At 40.5% G+C, this 21490-nt stretch overlaps 1 protein-coding gene across 2 annotated transcripts in view; it reads right to left on the reverse strand.

Moving 5' to 3' along the window:
- Atp13a5 (ATPase 13A5) overlaps positions 1-21490 on the reverse strand; it is a 130631-nt gene that overhangs the window by 5064 nt on the left and 104077 nt on the right. For both annotated transcript variants that reach the window (XM_021661904.2, XM_060370167.1), the window contains exons 26-29: positions 15621-15795; positions 13099-13301; positions 3950-4038; positions 765-845 (exon numbers count right to left, since the gene is read on the reverse strand). In XM_021661904.2, coding sequence (XP_021517579.2) covers positions 765-845; positions 3950-4038; positions 13099-13301; positions 15621-15795 — 548 coding nt within the window. The remainder of the gene's footprint in view (positions 1-764; positions 846-3949; positions 4039-13098; positions 13302-15620; positions 15796-21490) is intronic.

Consider the following 21490-nt stretch of genomic DNA (forward strand, 5'->3'; position numbering starts at 1 on the left):
TCTTCGTATGAGTAGGATTTAACATTTTTCTGTCTCATTTTGCAACTGTTATAAAATCTGATGCAAAGGTGGAATTCCTGAATTAAAGAATATAATTCACACACACACACACACACACACACACACACACACGTAACCATACTTAATTTGGTTGGTACTTCCCCCCACAGGACTTGCTTATACTTTGTTACCTATTTCTACATTGTTTTTAAAAAGCACCATCCAAGCCTTTACCTTTTTCCTGTGTGGGTAAGTCATTCAATGACACTAAAAAAAAAGACTCATGAGAAGGCGTTCAAGGTTCAGTTGGTGACAGTAAAAGTGGTGGCTTCCTTTTCCTCCTGATTAAAGGAGGGATCCTGAAGATCCCTGAGCATCCTAAAGATGCGGCTTCACTGTGTCTAAAGGTCTCCCTGTATTTCAGAGCTGCAAGGTCACCTGGTCTCTTGTCTAGATAACTGAAAATAGGAAGTAAATGCAGTGACTCTTGTGACCAGCATTGATGTTTTGTGACCAGAACTGATGTTTTGCTTTCTATGGAGAAAGCAGGAATATTTCCCAGCAGCCTTCAAAGAATTTTAAGCCACTCTCCAACGAATACTTCTCAAGGAGATCGTGTGCAGTCTTAAAAAACAAAACAAAACAAAAAAAACTTACTAATCATTTTGGGGAATGAAGGCTGTACACAGTGAATGTATGTTGAGAGTAAGACCTCGAATTTACACACCTACCTTATAAACAACTATAGGAGCTGAATACTTTACCTCTACAAAGAAGGCCACGCAGAACTGGACAAAGGCTGCCGCCAGAATTGAAACCCTCCATGACATGACCGTTGGGATGAACTGTTGAAAAAGAACGACCACCATTATATGCTGCACGATTTACATTTTGAAGAAGTACACCCCAGTTATTTTATTTTTTTAGAATTCTATATTTGTGATAACCCTGAGGCTGGAGAGGGGGCATTGTTTTCTTGACTCTGAAGACAGGAAAGCTGTAGCCTGGCATGCCTTGTCCAAGGACTGGCTCAAAGCCAGAAATCTAAATTAAAATGGACTCTTCCTGGCGTGTGCGCCCTCCGTAGCCTGATGGCCTGATGGCGACTGTCAGGTGCATTAGTAAGAATGCCTGATGCATTGAAGCGGCAGACACTTCGGAGCTCATGTGGCCCTCTTCATTGTGCGTTAAATCATACTTCTGCAATTCTTTCTGTTTCCTGCTCTCCTAAAGCACAATTTACTTGGAATTCTTTTTTTAGTCCCCCCAGCAAAATTGACTTCTGCCTAAAACTCTTAAGTCCTGACAAAAGATTAAGGTTGTTTTGACTAAGTGTGATGTTTTGAACAAATGTTACTGGCTTCAAACCTAGCAGCTTCATACAAGTCTAACAGCCTATATAGAGATCATGGGGTCACATGTCTCTCTATTAGGTGTGTATGAAAGCTACACCCATGATGAATGGAGAGCTTTCCAGCCCCTTTTCCAACCCACAGAAAGTCTGACTGAATGTGAAGGAGTCTGAAGTCTATAAGCACGGCATCCCCACCCCCATAGCATCTAGCCCAGCAGTCCTCAATCTGTGGGTCATATCAGATAACTGGCATATCAGATATTTACATTCCGATTCATGACAGTAGCAAAATCACCGTTTTGAAACAGCAATGAAATAGTTTTATGGTTTGAGGATCACCATGATGTGAGGAACTGAATTAAAGGATCACAACGTTAGCAAGGTTGTGAGTCCCTGCTCTAGGCACTCTCTTCACATTCTACACCATGGCATGGGGTAGATCAAGGCACTGTGTGGTCATCTGTTTCCCCAAGCAGAGAGAGCTTCTACCTGGACTTTGAGGAGCAGCACATTGGCCTTGGAGAAGTTGGGTCACACTCTAGCCCAATCAGATCTCAGCCGCTCGCATTTTAGTGAGGAAGACACTTCTCTATCCCCGGCCTGAGACTGCTTCTGATTCGGAATTATTCGCTCGTACAGCAGACTTTCTTCACTTCTGAACTACTCGGAGCAGCATCTTACTTAGCTTCCGTACCCGATCCAAGCACAGTCTGAAACTCTGTAAGTCGTGAGCTATGGCTGGATCGTCCTAGTTTTCATTTCCTGTCTCTCCATTGCTTTGCTCTCCTGCCCTCATTTAATTAATCTGTTTTGAGATGTCCTTCCAAAGAAGCTTCAGTGTCTCCCTGTTATGTTGGCAGGAAGTACAAAGCTCGCTGACTACCTTGGACAGTGCCTACCTTCTTTAGTCTTCTCTGCTCTTCATGTTCCACAGCACTGCACCTGCTTCTGTTTTAAAGCCCCTTCTACCTTTTAAAGCAAGCCTTGCTTTGAGTTTCATCTCTGCCACCCCATGACCCTTGACTTGCTAGAACCAAAGTTGTTCTTTGAAAGTCAAAAGGTCCTCAGCCCTTTCTCCTGGTGTTGAGGCAGTTCTGCCCATCAAAAAACAGCCTGACCTGGCAATATCCTACCTATGTATCTGGACCCTCACCAAACCATGTTCCTTCTATAAGGCACTCATGGCAGTCACGGTGACAGTAAGAATTCCTTCCTATGGCCAGGCGCAGTGGCTCATGCCTGTAATCTCAGCAGAGCCAGGTGGATTCCTGTGAGTTGGAGGCCAGCCTGGTCTACAAACTAAGTCCAGGATAGCCAAGGCTATACAGAGAAACCCTGTCTGAAAAAAAAAAAAAAGAAACAAAAAAATAAATAAAATAAATGATTTCTTCCAACATTCTTCCAGCTCAACTTTTATATCCCCTTCAACTATGGGTGATGTCCAACAGCCATGCTACTACTCAGTGAAGAATGGCTATAGTCTTCAAAACAGAACTATAAGCATGATACTCTTCCTTTCTAGATATCTCCCATAAGGCTGGGTCCAAAAACACCTATAATAACTTCCCGATGAATTTACTTTCAAATTAGTGAGTTCTAGATTAAATGATGGCCACTCAGATAAGACTCTCCATTGTCAATTCCTAGTATAATAAGATTTGCTCAACCCTTTCCTTTTGCAATTACATTTAAAAGATTTTTTTTTACTGTTTTAAATAGGTAAACTTGAAAAATTATGATATTGGTGCATTAATTTCCCTGTGTTGATCAAATATGGCAAGACAAAGTTTTTTTTTCTTCATTAATTAATTTATTTAATTACTTTACAGCCTGATTGCTCCCTTCTCTCCTCCCAGTCCCACCCTCATATCCTTTTCCCTCCATTCTCCCTCTCCTTATCCTCAGAGAATGGGAGTCTCTCATAGGTACCAACCCACCCTGGCACATCAAGTTGCAGCAGGACTAAGTGTTCCCTCTCCCACTGAGGCCAGACAAGGCAGCCCAACTACCCGAAAGGGGCCCAAAGGCAGGCAGCAGAGTCATAGACAGTCCCTCCTTCAATTGTTAGAGAGATGACTCCACCATTAAAGGACAGGTTCACAGCCAAAAATATAAGACAAAGTTTTAAAACAGGACAGTTTTACATTTATTTCTTTTACATTTTATTTAATTAGCATGCATGTGTATGTATATATGTATGTACGTGTGAGTACATGTATGTGTAGCGGGGGCATACATGCCACAAACACGTAGATGTTGTGAGAAAACTTGTGAGAGTTGGTTCTTTCCTTCTATCATGTGGGTCTTAGGGACTCTGGTCATTATGCTTGAAATCAGGCACATTTACCCACTGTGTCATCGCACTAGTCCCAAACAATATTTTAGGCATATTCTGAACATGCTAAAACAATGCCACTATTAATATGGAAATGTATGGAAGACAGAGAAATATTTTCTCCTAAAAAATAAAAGTTCACAACTGAACATTACTCTGTTCAGTTGAGAGAACAGAGTAATGACTGACTTAGAAAATGCAATGCCAGCACAGCTTTGGCACATCTGAGTCAGAACAGATGCATGACGCCCAACACTTACCTCCATTCCATGGTATATATCTTGAAAATCAGAAAACAGAAGGAAAATCGTGAGGCCCATTGCAGATGTCAGCAGAAGTGAGAATAAATCTGAAGAAACACCAAACATTATTCTCAGGTGTGAAGAGAATACTTCATAGGACTTGGCACGCGTTAGCAATTAGTTCATGTTGGGCAAACACTAGCTGTATCTTCAGATGTTCTGATACATCGTCGTTATGTTTTAAAATATGTTCTAATGTTTGTATGATAAAGGTGTTATATTAAAAATCTTTCCTCGCAAAGATGAAATCGAACATGTCATAGAAACTTTTACGAAGGAATTATTTTTGACTGAGGATCCGTTGGCTGGCGACATCCTCCCATGACTAGGTGACTGGAATGGTTACCAGAGATGCCTTGCATATGATCATCACCGTCTAGTGAGACACACATATGTAGCCTGAGCATCTGGTCTTGACAGCATCTTAATTCAGTTCCAGGGGAATGAGGCATAAGAACCTGCCACTGGCACTCAGGGCTTTCCAGTGTTTGGTCCTTCCAGTTCACATTGAGTTCCCTGTCGTGGCCTCTCTGCTCGTGACCATTAAGTGTGCTGGGTAGACAACATTCCTTCTGTCACGGTGCATTCCGCTTGCCCCTAACTTAACGAGCCAAATTCAGGTATCACTTTTCTTCAAACTCTCCAGTCCTCCCTTACAGCTTATTTGCTATCACACATCACAATCTTATTTGTATGATCTCAGTTGATCTATCAACCAGGCTGTGATCGCTCGGGAGTGATGGCATCTGTCTCTGGGGCTTGAAGATTTGAAGATCGGAAAATAAAAACGCAAAACTGCTGGGCTCCTCCCTTCCCATATCTCCACCTGCTTGACTTTTAGAATGTAAAAATTCCAGGATTCATTATGTCAAAATCACTGTTCTTAACACCAAAAGCCCACCTGCCTCTCTGTCTGCCCAGCTGTCAGCAGAGCGTACTGCAAGTAGTGCCTCAGGCCCTAAGCACTAGAATTCACTCAGTGTTGGCACCATAGAGATGATTCTTAAATCCCCATAAGGGAATTTTTTTTTATAAAGCCAAGTACCACTGGGTAGGTTTTCTATATCTGGACCAATTAGAAACCCAAGATGCATTTACACAAATGATTTCTGAAGACACCAGAATTGTTTTCACCTTTAAGCACCTATACCCACTTTTAGCATTTCCTTGTCATTTCTCAAAAGAATGACTATACTTTCTTAGAAGGATGGTGTTGCAGAGAGAGAGATGGAAAGAAAGAGAAATGGGGAGGGGGGAGAAGAGAGGATGGCTCTCAAATAGAGCAATGTGCTCATGATGGTGATACAATGATCCCGGGAAACAGCAATGTGTTTTTTTGTTCCATTGTGGAGTCACCAGAATCTAGAAGCTGGAAAAGGAAGAAGACATTAGAGGTAGTCTTGCTAAAAGCCTGGTCCTTGTCAGCAACTGGCTGAGTCCTGTGCATTCACTGTGTCCTTGGGTTAGTGATCTTCAAAGTAGGCCCTCTCTGAGGGTACAGGAACTCTACAAGGAGAGCAACAGAACCAAACAATCTGGGCACATGAGTCTTTTCTGAGACTGATTCTCCAACCAAGGACCATGCATGGAGATGCACAGATGTAGCTCATGGCAGCTCAGTCTCCAAGTGGTTTCGTTAGTAATGGGAACAGAGACTATCACTGACATGAACTCAGTGGCTGGTTCTTTGATTACCTCCCCCTGAGGAGGGAGCAGCCTTACCAGGCCACAGAGGAAGACAGTGCAGCCAGTCCTGATGAGACTTGATCGGCTAGGGTCAGATGGAAGGGGAGGAGGACCTCCCCTATCAGTGGACTTGGAGAGGGGCATGGGCAGAGATGAAGGAAGGAGGGTGGGATTGGGAAGGGATGAGGAAGGGGGCTATAGCTGGGATACAAAGTGAAAAACTGTGATTTATTATATATATATATATATTTAAAAAGTAGGCCCTCTCCCTTACTTCAGCTTTGATATAAAAATGCAATGAAGAAATGAAATGAGTGTGTGCTCTCCTTGGTTAGCTGCTATTGATAAAGAAGCCTGAAAGAATGGGACCCTCTGAATGCAAGTAATTTAAGAAGCAAATACTGCACAAACCACTGTAACTTGTTTTCAGATAAAGGAAGGGGTGGTAACACTTGTTTACAGAAAAAAAAATAAGTGTGTACTTTTTCTGTATCTTGTCATCGTAATGTTGAGCTTCTCTCAAACACTAATAAAAGCAAGATTTGTGCTATTTCAAGATGAAATTGCTTATGTAATGTACCTTAGTACTTCCAAAGACTTCTGACATATGACTTGGAAGTCTACAATCTGTAATATTATGTGCATTGGAGCAGGAGAGATGTTTCAGGGTTTAAGAGCTCTTACAAAGGACCTAAGCTCAGTCCCCAGCACCAGCATAGGGTGGCTCACTACTACCTGTAATGGCAGGTCCTGGAGGTCCAATGCCCTCTTCTGGACCCTGTGGGCACCCTTACTCACATGTGCACAAACCTCTCCACACACATATACACATAAATTAAAATAGAAAATTAAAGATTGTGTGCATTACAATAGTTGATTATAAAACGTTTCCCATTTGGGATTATTAGTTACGTTAGTGATGTGACTTGGCAGGGAAAGACATTTGCCACTGTCCTGGCTAATTTTATGTCAATCTGACACAAGCTAGAGTCATCTAGAAGGAAGGAACCTCAATTGAGAAAATGCCTCCATGAGATCTAGCTGTAGGGCATTTTTTAGTTAGTGATTGTGAGGGGAGAGCCTAGCTCATTGAGTGAGGTGTCACCTCTGAGCTGGTGATCCTGGGTTCTATAAGGAAGAAGGCTGAGCAAGCCATGTGGAGCAAGCCAGTAAGCCACACTCCTCCATGGCCTCTGCACAAGCTCCTGCCTCCAAGATCCTGCCCTAGGTGAGGTCATGGCTAACTTCCTTCAGTGATGGACTAAAATGTGGAAGTGTAAGCCAAATAAACCCTTTCTTCCCTAGCTTGCTTTTGTTCATGGTGTTTCTCCCTGTTGATAGAATCCCTAACTAGAAGAGCCAGCAAACCAATGACGAGTGTGATCCCAGAACTCACCTGCTCCTTCCCACAGGCTGCTGTCTTCTGCCCCCACAACGGCACACATATGACATCCCCAACAGGACAGAATTATTAATTGTATCTATCATGAGATGTCAGTTTTCCTTTAAGCTTCAGCTCCTCATGTTGTAGCTAATCTAATTCTAACTCACTTGATGTTTGTGAAAGCCCCCTGTATTTACTATTAAAGTACCAGGTCCTGAGAAAAATCCTCCTTATGAAATACGTTTAATTTGGAAATAAGGATGATAAGAAATAACTTTAAACTATAAAGCAGAACCTTAATTTGTTTTGACAAAGGGTACCTTGAAATGCTGCTTCAAAACTGAGAAAAATGATGAGGAGCTCAGACATTGACAGGAAATATAAGATCAGAGGAAGGCAACAGCATGATCTCAAATCCTTTGACAAGACAGCGATGCCAAAAATACTCAAGAACAAAGAGAATTTTAATGATAAAATTGAATGAAACTGCTTTAACAATAACTGCGCATTTTTAACAAAATAGGAGCTTAACACAACACTGAAGCAATTTCTCCAAAGCATGTGTCAGAGACTAGGCTGTCTAATCACAACTATCAAAATAGACCTCTGTGACCAGTTTAACTGAACCCCCACTCCAGTATACATACAAAGACACTTATTAAAGTCTGCTGTACCAAAAGAAAGGAATCAAGCATATGTTTATGAACTATTAAAAGGAATAGGAGAAAGAAAATGAGAGTATAACCCCCTCCTTCTGTAAACAAGTAAAATGCACTGTTCTGAAATTATTAGGCCAAAGGAAAAACTAGGTTAAAGGTACTGGTAGGTAAAAATATAAAGTTTGAAATCCAAACTACAGTGACTAGCCTTGAATGCTTCTAATCTTATGAAGATGAAGAACCATACATGGATCTCAAAGTCAAGTCAAAACAAATTCAAAGAAAGAAGGAAAAGCAAACCTTCATAAAAAAGGAAATTAAAAAATACAGAATTTAAAATCCAAGAGCTATTGTGTTACTAAACAGTAAAAAAAAAAAAAAAAGCATGAAAGGCAACAAGAAAAGGAAAAAGCAAGGCTCTTGCAATTTGGATCTGAAAAGTCCACCAAGAGCTCAGATGTGGAGGGTGTGGTCTCCAGTGCAGCACAGAAGGAGCACCTTCATGGAGTGGGTGGATAATGAGGGCACTAACCTAATCAATGAATTATCCCGCTGGTAGGCTCACAGCTTAATAAGTTGTTGTGAGGTGGCAGAAAATTGAGAGAGTGAGACAAAAATTGGTAAAAATACGGCACAGTTAAGTTAGCAGGACCATATACTTGAAGGGTATATTTTGCCTCTGACTTCTCTCTTTCCCCATCTATTCCCTCCCGCAAGCCCCCACTCCTCCCAGCCTGCCCAACCTTGCTTTCATTCCTGCATCTGACCTACACAAGATGGGCTGCTTTGCTCTGCCATGTGTCCCCTATCATGCTCTTCCACACCGAATTCCCAAACACAATAGAGCCACTAACCACGATCTGAAACCTCTGAGATGGGGAACCAACATGAGTCTTCCCTCCCTTTAAACTGTTTCCTCCCCCCAGGGATTTTGTCACCGTGACTGGAAGCTGGTTAAAACACATAGAAGCACAATAAAGGCAATTATAATCCAATAGTAAGAGTCTCAATAAGTATTTAAAACTTTAAGGAAATTCTACTCCAAGCTGTACAATAAAATTTGATAATATTAATGAAATGGTATTATAGGGGCAAAAATAAATTATTTAAAACAATATAACCCAAATCAATCCTTAAAACACTATTTCAAAGGAAGGATTTGGAGCTAAGTAATTTACTGTTATGTTTTGGAAAGTTGTCAAAGAAGAAACCTTTTTACCTAATAAAATCTTTATAGAGGAATGAAGAAGTTTTTAAATCTAAAACTCAAACCTAATACAAATCTACCAAAAATAGATAAATAAATAAATCAAATAAAGCCCCAAAATACAGCATGAAATGTAGGTTTTCAAAGAGCTACAAAATTCAATTTAGTAAAAGTTTAATCTCTTACAAATCAGTAGGATATTCTCAAGGATATGATTTAATGACAAGTTATTATTACAACACATCTGCAGCATTGGATAAGAAGATACGAAAAGAGTATTCTGGTAGATGATGGGAAGACACCTGTGGAAGTTTGTCTCCTACAGCAAATTTTAAAATCTCTCTTGATTAATGCAAACAAAGGGCTATTTTTTTTTTACACAACAGAAGCTTCCTGTGACTCTTTCACCAACAGCCAAAAGAATATTTAAAAACAATTTAAGTGAAAACTACTACAAATATTGTTATCAAGGTATATATTTATCTGCTAGCCTTGATCTTTATCTAACATTGTCCTGAATTCTGGGTTTCATTCATTAGAAAACATATTTAGGTGTTTAAGGAGAACAAGGAATATTTTTGTTGGCAATTTGATGACTGTTAATCACCATTTTCTAAAACTTAACACTTAAGGATTAACAAAGGTCAGGAAGGACTCGGTGTAGAAAGTGAAAGTGATACTATGCCCTTTGCACATCACAACGTGATTCAGTTATAAATACAGCGGGGAAAAAAGTAATTCATAAATCAAACAGAAAAGAAAATTAGAATCAGGTTCTTAAAAGTACCGAACCTATATGGGAGGAAACTACAGATATTGATGGACAAACACAAGAAAAGTGAATAAAGGCGGGGTGTGCTAGGCTTTGCTTATGAAATACTTCCCATCGGCTCATGCATCTGAACTCTTAGCCCAGCCAATGGGGGACACTCTAGAAGGTTGTGGACCCTTTGGAATGTGGAGTGCTATTGGATGAAGTGTGCCAGCAGGGGTAGGCCTTGAGCTGTATTTATAGCTCAGGCACACTCCTCGTCATCTTCACTTCCTGACGCTGATCGCAGCATGACCAGCCGTCTGGTGCTCCTGCTACTTTGCCTTCCTCACCATGATGAACCAGACAACTTCAATACTGTGAGACAAATAAAAGCTTCCCCTATTAAGGGTGCTTCTTGACACATCTTTCATCACAAGAACAAGAGAATAACTAACATAGAATACTTCTACATGGCAAGGTTAAATTATGTCAACTCATAATTTCTTCCCAAAGTATAAAGATCCCAAGTGCCAAAATTTGAAACTGGACAATTCTAGGTTTCATCTAGAGAAGAAAAAAAAGATGAAAGTTTTGTTTTGTTTTGTTTTGTTTTTTTTAATAAGTAAGTAGAAATGAGCATACTATCCACATGCTGCATATTAAATAAGGCATGAAACTATAATTGTTAAAGTGCCACTGTGCATAGTGTTAGTGAAAGAGAAAAGAGTGTGGCCACAGACTCTCTCAATAAATATGTATACTATATGAAGGCACCACAAGCTTCCAGTATCTAACACAAATTATCTAAAATATGACAATAAAACATATGATGAAGCTAGTGTTATTCTCAGTGGGGGGAATAAGTAAATGAAGAGAATATTAGATATTCAATAATACAAAAATCTGCTAGAAAAAAATTGATTAATTGGGTAAACTAACTTGATCCACACAGTAAGCATGCTTCTTTGTATTAAATTTTAAAAAGCATTAAAACGTTTTAAAAATAAGTAAGTGTAATCTTTTCTGTCTTGTAATTAGAAAACCTTTCTGTGCATAAAGGCAATGACAAAAAGACAACTACAAGACAGCTTATACAGGTAAATAAGGAGAGCAGCAGAAATCCAATATGAGAATAAGTTAAAATATAAACAGACAAGTCATAGACAATGTAATTAATTATATAGATCTATATTTCTCTTCGCTGACAATAAATATACAAATTAAAATGAAATAAAATACGATGCTTTAAAAACTTTTATCTGAGCCAGGCATGCCTGTAATCCCAGCACTCAGGGAGGCAGAGGCAGGTGGATCTCCATGAGTTTGAGGCCAGCTTGGTCTACAAAGAGAGTCCAGGACAGCCAGGGCTACACAGAGAAACCCTGTCTCCAAAAACTAAACCAAACTAAACAAACAAAAAAAACAAAAACAAAACCTCTTATCAGATCAGAAAAATTTTGTTTTTCATAAAGCACTTTCATATTGCATAGCAACTATATTGTGATGAAACAACCCTCTAAAAAAACAATTGATATCAATGAAAATTACTATAGATAATCTGGAAATCAATTTAAATTGTATCTCACGAGCTGAAATATTTTCACCTGGTTTCACCAAATAATTGGACTTGTCTTAAGAAAATTGAAGGCCAGTTGAAATGACTTATAGGAGTTTCATTTTGGTTTGGTTTGGCTCTTTTGTAACCCAAGCTACTCCAACTTTGACATGTAGCCCAGAATGACCTTGAACTTCCATCCTCTTGCCTCCACCTCCTGAGAGCTAGGATTGTGGACATGTGACACCACTCCTGGTTTCATTTGGTACTGGGGATTAAACTTGGGTGTTTTTTTTTTTCAACTTTTATTAGTTACACTTTATTCACTTTGTATCCCCCCATAAACTCCTCCCACCTCTCCTCCTAATCCCACCTTTCCTCCCCCTTCTTCACGCATGCCCCTCCCTAAGTCCACTGATAGGGGAGATCCTCCTATCCTTCCTTCTGATCTTAGTCTATCAGATCTCATCAGGAGTGGCTGCATTGTTATCTTCTGTGGCCTGGTAAGGCTGCTTCCCCCTCAGGGGGAGGTGATCAAAGAGCAGGCCAATCAGATTATGTCAGAGGCAGTCCCTCTTCCCATTACTATGTAACCCACTTGGACACTGAACTGCCATGGGCTACATCTGTGCAGGGGTTCTAGGTTATCTCCATGCCTGGTACTTGGTTAGAGTATGAGTCTCTGGGAAGACCCCTGTTTTGTGCACTTCAGCAAGAATTCTGGTAACTAAGCTACATCCCTTGCAACGAGAGTACACTTTGACACGGAATTATTTATAATGTGGACACAGCAAAGCCAGCTATGTGGTAGACACCATGTCCACAAATCTGAATTTCTTAAGGTTCCACTTGAGCTGGCATAGTTACTAACAGCATCCACTTCTGCTCACAAAAGTGTGGAAGGAAAGACTCTAGTTTGCTTGTTTTCCTGCCTAGAGGTCTTGATTATAGCTTCAAACACTTTGGGGGTTTTGCTTTGGCTTGGCCTTTATTGTATTTACAAAAATGTACTGGAGAAGAAAATAGAGTTTTTAAAATGTATTTTATAAATGTGGGAACATCCTATTTGTTGCACTAGACCCTGTACATAAATTGTTTACTTATCTGCAAGCATAGCAGAGTATCATTAATAGTGTCAGGGGCTGGCTCTCTCCTGTAGGCTGGGTCTCAAGTTGGACCAATCACTGATTGGCCATTCCCACAATCTCTGCTCCATCTTTATCCCTACACTTCTTGTAGGTGAGAGAAATTTTGGGCTGAAGATTTATGGGGTGGGTTGGTGTCCCCTTCCCTCCACTGGAAGTCCCACCTGGCTACAGGAGATGGTGACTTCAGGCTCAACTATCTTCTGAGAGGCTTCATCCAGCAGCTGATGGACACAGATGCAGAGACCCACAGCCAAACAACATGCTGAGCTCAGGGAGTTTGTGTAAAAATGGGAGGACAGACTGAAGGAGCTGGAAGGGTCAAGGACACCACAAGAAGACCTACAGAGTAAACTAACCTGGATCCAAGGGGGCTCACAGAGACTGAACCACCAACCACAGAGCATGCACAGACTGGACCTAGAACCCCTACACATACATGTAAATTTGTGAGTTTCCTAAAAGTCTTCTACAAAAATCTCTTTACATATAAGCCTGTGTATGGAAGGATTCTTATGACTCATCTGACCACTGAATATGGACTGTGCATCCTCAAGTGAGCAGGTTTCTGCCAATGGACTCTCCTATCTAAGGCCATTTTATTCCGTTATCATGCCAGAGAGATGCAGCATCTCATTTGCTGGTAGACTGTGACACTGGGAAGGGAGTGGGAACAGAAAAAGATTCGGAATGGAACCTTGAACTCTATACACTTACAGTTTGTGTAGATGGGTTTCCGAAAGGGCTTCCCCTTAGAAAAAACAAACGCTGCTGAGATACAGTTGAAGGTGATGATGGGCCACAGAGTGGTGCTTTCAAAACTTAGAACAGAAGCAGGAACCATTGTCGCGTTTCCAGTCCAGTTTCGCTCCAAGCTCATATTGGTTGAGAAATTATTTTGGTTGACCAGAAAGCATTTGCTGTGAAAGAATTGTCAGCATTATGAAATTTTTCTATACTGTTTTCTTTTTAATCTTTTATTTAGTAGGTGGCAAAGTAATTTAATTACTTCAGCTTTCGGCCTGTTCCAGCTGGTGGCTGACAAGACTTATCATGTTTATTTCTTACAGTGACAAAGCAGAAGTAAAATTCGGAGGAAATCAAGATCATCCCCTGTTCGTCCCCGATGCAGAGCAGGTAACCTGTCTCGAGAGGCCTTGGGTGACAATTGCTATGAATTCCTGTCAAATCAAATAATGTATAAAGCATGTGAAGAGAATACGTGTTTATGTATCTGTGTTTACGTGCATGTGTGTGATTATGTATCTCTGTGTGTGTGTCTAGGCGTATGTGTGCATGTTTGTGGGTGTGTGTGAATGTGTATATGTGTATGTGTATGTATGCCTCTGTCTGTGTTCTCTTTCATTTATTGATGTAAGCCTCCGGAATTGTGTCCTGGGTTGTAGGCTTACTCCACCCTCTCCTCAAGTAATTAAGGAATTGTAGTGAAGACCCAGCGTAGCCCTTCTGATTGTGGAGTAAATGTGGCTCCAGCGTCCTAACGAGGTAAGCTCAGACTTCTCAGCCTGACTTTGAGCCTCAACCTAGCTTTCTAGTCTTATCCTTTGCCAAACTCCCTACCGACTCTCCTTATTCCCCTGACATAATATCTGCTCTTGCATATGCAGTTCCCATTAATTTTACTATTATTTATTCTTCAAGCCTCATTATGTCTAACTTTGGGTGGAAATTGGTACTAGTTCCCCTCCCGTGTTCTTTCCTCTTGCTGCATTTAGCTCATTATTTTGGAATTGTTTTGTTGAGATATTTTAACTTTCATCCATGCAATATAAGTTTCCTTTGTGGTTTCTTTTCATTAGTTGTTTTTCAAAATGTTTTTGACATCTAACATGGAGATATCATACAATTTTTACTCAGAAATATGTCTTCAAGATTTAGGCTTTGTCAGTTCTGAATGACTTATTAGCAATGTTCGTCTTTTTTACAATATGAAACCTGAAAATTAGTTTTAGTTGGCTTTCTTGTCTAGCTTAAAACTTTAAAAGTTACTTTTCAACTGTTTATACATATAATTTACTTTCCAAATATGACCCCAAGTGCAAGGATTCTTTTTCTCTTCTTTTTGAAATAACGTGCTGGTTAGTTTTGTGTTTACTTGACATGACTTAGAGTTCCCCAGAGAAAAAGGAACTTCAATTGACAACATGGCCCTCCCTACCGAGTTGGCCTGAAGGCAAGCCTGTGGTGCATGTCCTTGACTGTGATTGATATGGGAAGCCCTAATCCATTGTGGGTAGCGCGCCATCCCTGGGCAGGCATTACTGGACAGTGTAAGAAAGCAAGCTGAGGCAGCAATAGGAAGCAAGCCACTAAGCAGCATTTCTTGACAGTTTCTGCTTCAACTCATGCCTCAAGTGCCAGCCCTGACTTCTCCCAGTGATAGAATGTGATCTTAGAATTGTAAGCAGGAATAAACCCTTTCCTCTCCAAATTTCTTTTTGTGATAGTATTCTATCGCAGCAATAGAAACCCTAACAGAGCCAGAAGCGTCTTGCTATATAGCCCAAGTTGGCATTGAGCTCACAGTCTTCCTGCCTCAGACTCCCGAGTGCTGGGATTACAGGGGGACATCTCAATGCCCAGCTAGTTTAATTCTTAATATTTGGGGGCCTATAAGACTTACAAATGGGACAGCATATTTCAAGTCATACTTGAATTTCTGACTTTGGAGTCTGAATGAAGATGTTACTTCATTCACTCGCTGCTTCTATGTTTATGTTTCTATGCCATTAGGCTCATAGTAGGGTGTACATAACCAAGTTCAAAAGGAGAATATTATTTCCTCAGGAAAAATAAAGCTTGAGCTTATGTATTGCCGATGGCAGTTTTTGTACTACAGAAGCATCATCAACTAATTGTAACAGAGGCTTTCCATCTCAGAAAGCCCGAGCTGTTATCCTCTGACAGAGGACAGGGAGTATTTACCAATCCCTAGCTTATATGAAATCCACACCTCTAGGAATGGATACATTCACAGTCAATCAGCTGTAAGATCATCTCATTATCAACCAAAGTGACAGATCTTTCCTGCCCATTTCACACGTTCAACCAGCACGCCACCATTAAGTATGCTCAGTTCTATCATTTATGGTTTGCAATATGAAAGTATTATTTTTGTTAGTTAATATTTTAGAGTTCCTCTTGGTACCAAGTTGGACAACACCATGATGCACCGCTTATATTACTTTCAGAAAGGAAGTCTAAGGAAATGAACTCACCTGTATTTATAGACCTCACAGTACCAAGGCTGCTGCTTCACGGCGAGAAAAGCACACACCTGCACAATGCAGGTGAAGCAGGAATTCAGGAAGACTGAGAGGAGCAACTGAGGAGAAAGCAGCTGTCCTGCTGGTCTATATGGAGCCAGCTTCGGGTAGGCATGGTTTATACTCACTGAAAAACAAGGATATGTTTTGCCTTTAAAATTTCTCTTTTGAGGATAAAAGATGAGATGCATATCATCTTGAGTCTCTGAGGAAGATTCAGCTTGAGAAAACGCTAACAGAGGGTTTACATCTACACAAGCCCATAACATAGACGTGTAAGCATTTCTAGCAATCTTGGTCTTCTCTATGCTTTGGTTTTTACTTTGAGGAGTAAAACATAATGGGCTGAAAGGTTCTGTAATCGATAGATTTACCATATCACATGATTTCTATTCCTCCCCCCACCATGGACTTAGAAGGGATTGTACATAAAGCAAAATGAGCAGTACCAATATCTCACATAAAAGAAAAAATGGACAGTGGAAATGAGGGGGTTGTCATCATTCCTAACTAATCTCTGTGTGCTAACTAAAGGAAAGCACCCACTCTGCTCTCCAGCCAACAGTATCCCAGCACTTCACTGTGCCAGGCACAGTGGTGGATAAGATGTTCAAGGTGTGCTCAATTCCTTCTGGATATACACGTCGGGGGCATTGCTACTGCACATTCCATTTGGTTTGGTGAAGGAGGCAGGGTCACAAACATCTTGTTTTCCGATAACAGTATTAAAATATGCTGCGTTTTTAATTCTGGGGTTTGTCACTTAAAGTGGTTGGAAGCGCATTGAAAATGAATACTTTAAAAATATTACTATATCCTTCTTGGATGCTTCATGCTCTAACAAACCAATGAGGATGGAATGTGCTCCGCCTATCAAGACAAAGCAGGGAAGAGGCATGAAGAGCTAACAATTCAGAACATCTTATTTAAAGATTTGCATAAGTCATGCTTTAATCCCTGTCTTCTAATTTGTCACCTCATTTCCTCTCTTGGCTTGTTTCTTTTTAATTTAAAAATAATTAGAGCACATGTACTTCAGTTTATAGTCATGCATGTAGAGGTGGGCTGGTAAGGAATTGATGTAAACTTTGTGATAATGCAACTGAAAAGCACATTTCTGTTCTCTGTGTCATTTGGGATAATGATGCAAACTTTCTGGTACTTCAGATTTTCATGTAAAGTAAGAGTACAATGTAATGTTCAAATGCCTCTCAAAGGCCCTTCAAACTAATTTATTCTAAAGCTCTATGGCTACCTAAGGTGTCACTGTTAGGTTCCAAAATGTGTTTTTCTAATAGTGTTAGAAATTGTGGAGTATGCAGGGTCACTCTGCCTTCCAAGTTCCAAGTCCGGTGGACACATAAAGACTATGTATATTATCCAAGAATACAGCTGACACAGAGACACTAATTTAGAGTGCAGTTTGAATCTATATCCACTTAGCAAAATAATAGTAGTAGATTGTCCGAGAGCCTGTGAGTTTCTCAACCATGAATTCTTAGGCAAATTTACAGTACCAGGCATGCATTTCTTCCTGTGGAACTGTTTTTAATTACAAGCAGAGAGTCGTTGGTGACCATTTGTGCCACTATTACACTCATGGACAAATCTTGTAATACCAATGATTACTGTAGTTTGTAAAGTTCACAGCTGACTAAGTCTATTGATGACTTTTCTCTCTGTGGCTTACATAGCAATTTTCACTACTAGGAAAGCTAGCTATTAAGGAGGAAATTTCTTTGTCTGTATCAGTTTTATTTCCCTATGTCCTATGACCAAAATGTGTTGTGTCTTCAGCCATGGGGTCTTACCATCAAGTTGTGGTAGGCAACCAGAACAATGGCAACAGCCTATGTTTGGGTTGTGTCTCTTGGACTCTTCTAACAAAGTGATAAGTATCCCATAGCACCTCTGTATGAATGTGTGTGTGTGTGTGTGTGTGTTTTTAAAGCTTCTGAAATAGCGAGTTTGCGTGTGGCTTTTCCAAGCATCTTTAACGTTATCCCCTTTCCCACCCCTTTCTCTGCCTTATCCTCCCATCCAACTTACACCTTTCCTTTCCATTAATGCAGCTCTCAGTCCTCACCAGGGGAATTTATTTGTACATTGAATCGTGGTTAACTCAGCAACTCACCACCGAACAAGGTTCAGAGACTAAGTGGCATGTTCAACCACAAACGGGACATGTACATTCTGCTCCTCCCCCAGTGTTCAGAAACTAGCACAGAAGAGGGTGGTTAAAAGATTGTTAAGAACCAGATGTCTGGTAGGAACAGACTGAAATAATGTCTTTTGGACTTGACATGACCACTGCACTTATGAATTTATAGCAGAAATTTCCTAATTTCTTTTTCATAGTACTATATAAAGAATATATAACTATATAAGATGAAGCAAGAAAATCCAGCATGGAAAGAGGAGAAGGCCATGAGCCCTCACCCTTAATGATGGACTTATTGACCATTATTTATGGCTTCTGATGAAGAAGAATCAGTTTTTCCTTAAGGATGTTGCCTGTGGTAGGCTGACCATGATCCAATGGATGACCCCAAACCTATGAGTATATGGGTAGCACAGATTGGACTTGGTGGGTTACATTTTTGAAAGAAGATATGAAGTGGGGAAGCAGAGGATGAGTCTACAGAAAGTCAGGGAGAGGGGGGAATATAATAAAAAGCGATTGTATGCAATTATCAAAGAATTAATAAAATATTGTTTTCTTTTAAAGAATGTGATAGACTTTTGTCCTCATGTTTCTAAGATACATACTCTGAATCCTTGATATTTGCTAAGTAAAAGGAACATCCCCACCAGCTTATGCTAAGATGACTGATGGTAGGGGCTAGAGAGATTGCTCAGTGGTTAAGATCTTGTTCTTGCAGAGGGTCTATTCAATTCATAGAACACACATAGTGGTTCATAACTGTCTAAAACTCCAGTTCCAGGGGATCTGATCCTCTTCAGCCTCTGTGGGCTCTAGGTGTATATGTGGTAGACATACATGCATGCAGACTAGCACTCATACACAAAAAAGTAGATGAATCTAAGTTTTAAAAGGTGATGGTGGTTTTAAAGAAAATCACTGATAACAATCATACAAGAATGGAACTGGCTACAACCCTGTAGACTACCAGTAAAACTGCATTTTAGGCATTATATCTACCTGAAATGGAAGCATGGGGGAGCTAGAGATTGAGTTTTCCCATGTGGCAAATGATTCAATCAGTTGTATGTAGCTAATGAAACTCAACACTTGGAATTTAGTTGAGCTCTAGCTGGCAGTATTCTGTTCATTATCACACATGTATGTGCCAGAAGGATGAAGAACCCTAATTCTACAAGGGCAGGACAATGGAAGTAACCTTTATGATCCTTTCCAGATTTTGCCTCACGTGTCTCTTTTCTTGACTAATTCTAACTCGTATCATTTTTCTATCAATAAAACTGTGGGAATAAATACTACACCTGTGGAGGGGTTTGTGAATCAGCAACTACTGAATTCAGGATGGAAGGTGGTAGAGTCTCTGACTTGTAGATAGCTGGTCAAAATGCAGAAGGTTAAGGAGCCTCAGCACGTGTTCCTGGTGCCTGAAAGTGAAGCCATTCTGTGGATGTGGCTTCAACCTGTGATATTTGGTCTAACTGGGGGTAGTTGGTGTCAGAAATCACCATCTGGGTACACTAAGAAGGGACATACAGTGTAGACTGTGGTCAGTGCTGAAGAGCATGCTGTCAACTTGCATCAAAGTCACAGCAGGCAGAGCTCTAGAGCTTAGAATAACGGCTACATGTCACCATCCAAGGTGCAAGTGTGAAGTTTGTGAGGAGGCTGTGCACTGGTGTCATCACAGCGCTGAGCAATGAACCCCTATGTCATTGCTATATTCTCTCCCACATGCTCCTTACAGTTTCTGTCGCCCCCTTCTGCACAAGAACCACAGGATATTGAGTAATTAGCACGGTAAAGATGGCATTTCTTTGGGGGCTTCCTGGTAGGATTTTGGCCATGGCGATATTAGCACTAGGTTCAAACAATTGTGCATGGCTCACCACGCTGTCAGGCTTCCTATGAATCTCAGAGAGTGTACTCTGCTTATCCCTTCCCTGTGCCCCCTGCGGTGAGAAAGGTGGAGTTGACCTGAGCTCAACTTGATCAAAATAAACTACTTATAGCATAAAGCATGGTGGCACAGCTGAGAAACCCACATCAGCTGAATGGCAGTCCACATCCAGGCCTATAAACTGGGAGAAATCGCTTGGTGACATAAGCCATTGAATTTGGGGGTGAGTTGTGATACAGGGGTATCATGGCACCAGATGGCTGACATTTTTACACCAGGTATTTTAACTTTGCTATATCAGAGATTCCTAATATTTCCTAACACGAAATTTGTACTCCTGGTTATTAAAAGAAAATGATCACTGGTTTGGGACAACCATTACATTCCAAAGACTGTGCCAAGTGTTTTTATGAGTATTATTTGCATTTCCTTAGAAATCAATGCATAAGGCAAATCTTGTAGACGAATAAACACATTAAATATATTTTCTTTCTTAAAGGCACAGTGAGTGGCAGGGAGTGATATGAACACAAGAGGGTCTAATCCTAAAGTCTATGGTCTCTGCTCTGCAGCATTTGGCGTAAGATGTGTTTTCTGAGCTTAAAAGAGCACAGTGGGATCCCTGAACCAGCTTTGGGAGCAGTGCTGTTTATAACCAGGCAAGCAAACTCTGAGTTGTCTAGATTTCCTTAAGACAAAGACAACAGCACTTTCTACGGGATTGCATGCAGAGGAATACGAACGTATTGGATGGTCTATTTTACCTAGAATTAACAGCTCCCTTTTCTGAGTTCTCACAGTGCATTATTCATATTGGTGGTCTACTGCAGGGTGCTTTCCACTAAATCAGTGTTCACACATGCAACCCTGCAGACTGTGAGCTCCCTGAGAAAGAAATCCTGCCTTGTTTCACCTTTTATCTCTAATTAAATCTCACGCCAAGCACGCTACAGAAGAGAATGTGCCATTTCAAATTACAGTCTTTAATTGTTCAAAATCATTTGATGCATTTATATTAGAAATTATATATCATAAATCATGTGAGCCAAATCTCAAGTGGACCGTAAATCCACTAAACCTACAAGCACAGCTCTGAGTGTGCCTCATGGGATTTCCCAGATGTACCTGAAGGCCTCCAAAGGCTCATACTCGGAAAAGGTCACGGTCATTTGATGAGGTTTATGTAAAAGTTGCATGTGTGAAATGGAGGACTGCTTTCTCACACCTACTTGTCTCTGTGTGACCCTCTCCTGTATACTGGAATATTTAATCCAAATGGAGCTGGCTGGAACCCATCTTCATCCATTGCAATGACTGTACTAAGAGCATGGGACATCAATATATTTTCTCTTCAAAAGACTTGCAGAAGAGACAGTGAAGGTTGGACATCATTAGCTATGGTGATACAAGTGGACAGTCGAAAATGATGGCACTTCAGTTGAAGCATCTCCTCTTAAGACATTTCCGTAGTAACGAGTAGAAGACAACAGATTAAAAGCATAAGAGCTGGACTGAAGGAGAAAGGGAAATAAAGAGACCCCATTTTTGACCCGTTATTTTGCAAGCCATCTTTAGGACGAGGTACCTCAGTTTCTATTTTCAAACATTTTTGAGAATTACATTTTGTAGTCACTTTCTTCCTGACTGGACCTTGTTGAGGAGGGCTAATGTGTTGCTAGCACAAACTCCCACACAGATTAGGATCAAGTTAGACTTCATGGTATACATTTTCTCAGTTTTGACATAAAGGAGCGTTGGATT

Source organism: Meriones unguiculatus, chromosome 17, assembly GCF_030254825.1.
Source record: "Meriones unguiculatus strain TT.TT164.6M chromosome 17, Bangor_MerUng_6.1, whole genome shotgun sequence".
NCBI lineage: Eukaryota > Metazoa > Chordata > Mammalia > Rodentia > Muridae > Meriones > Meriones unguiculatus.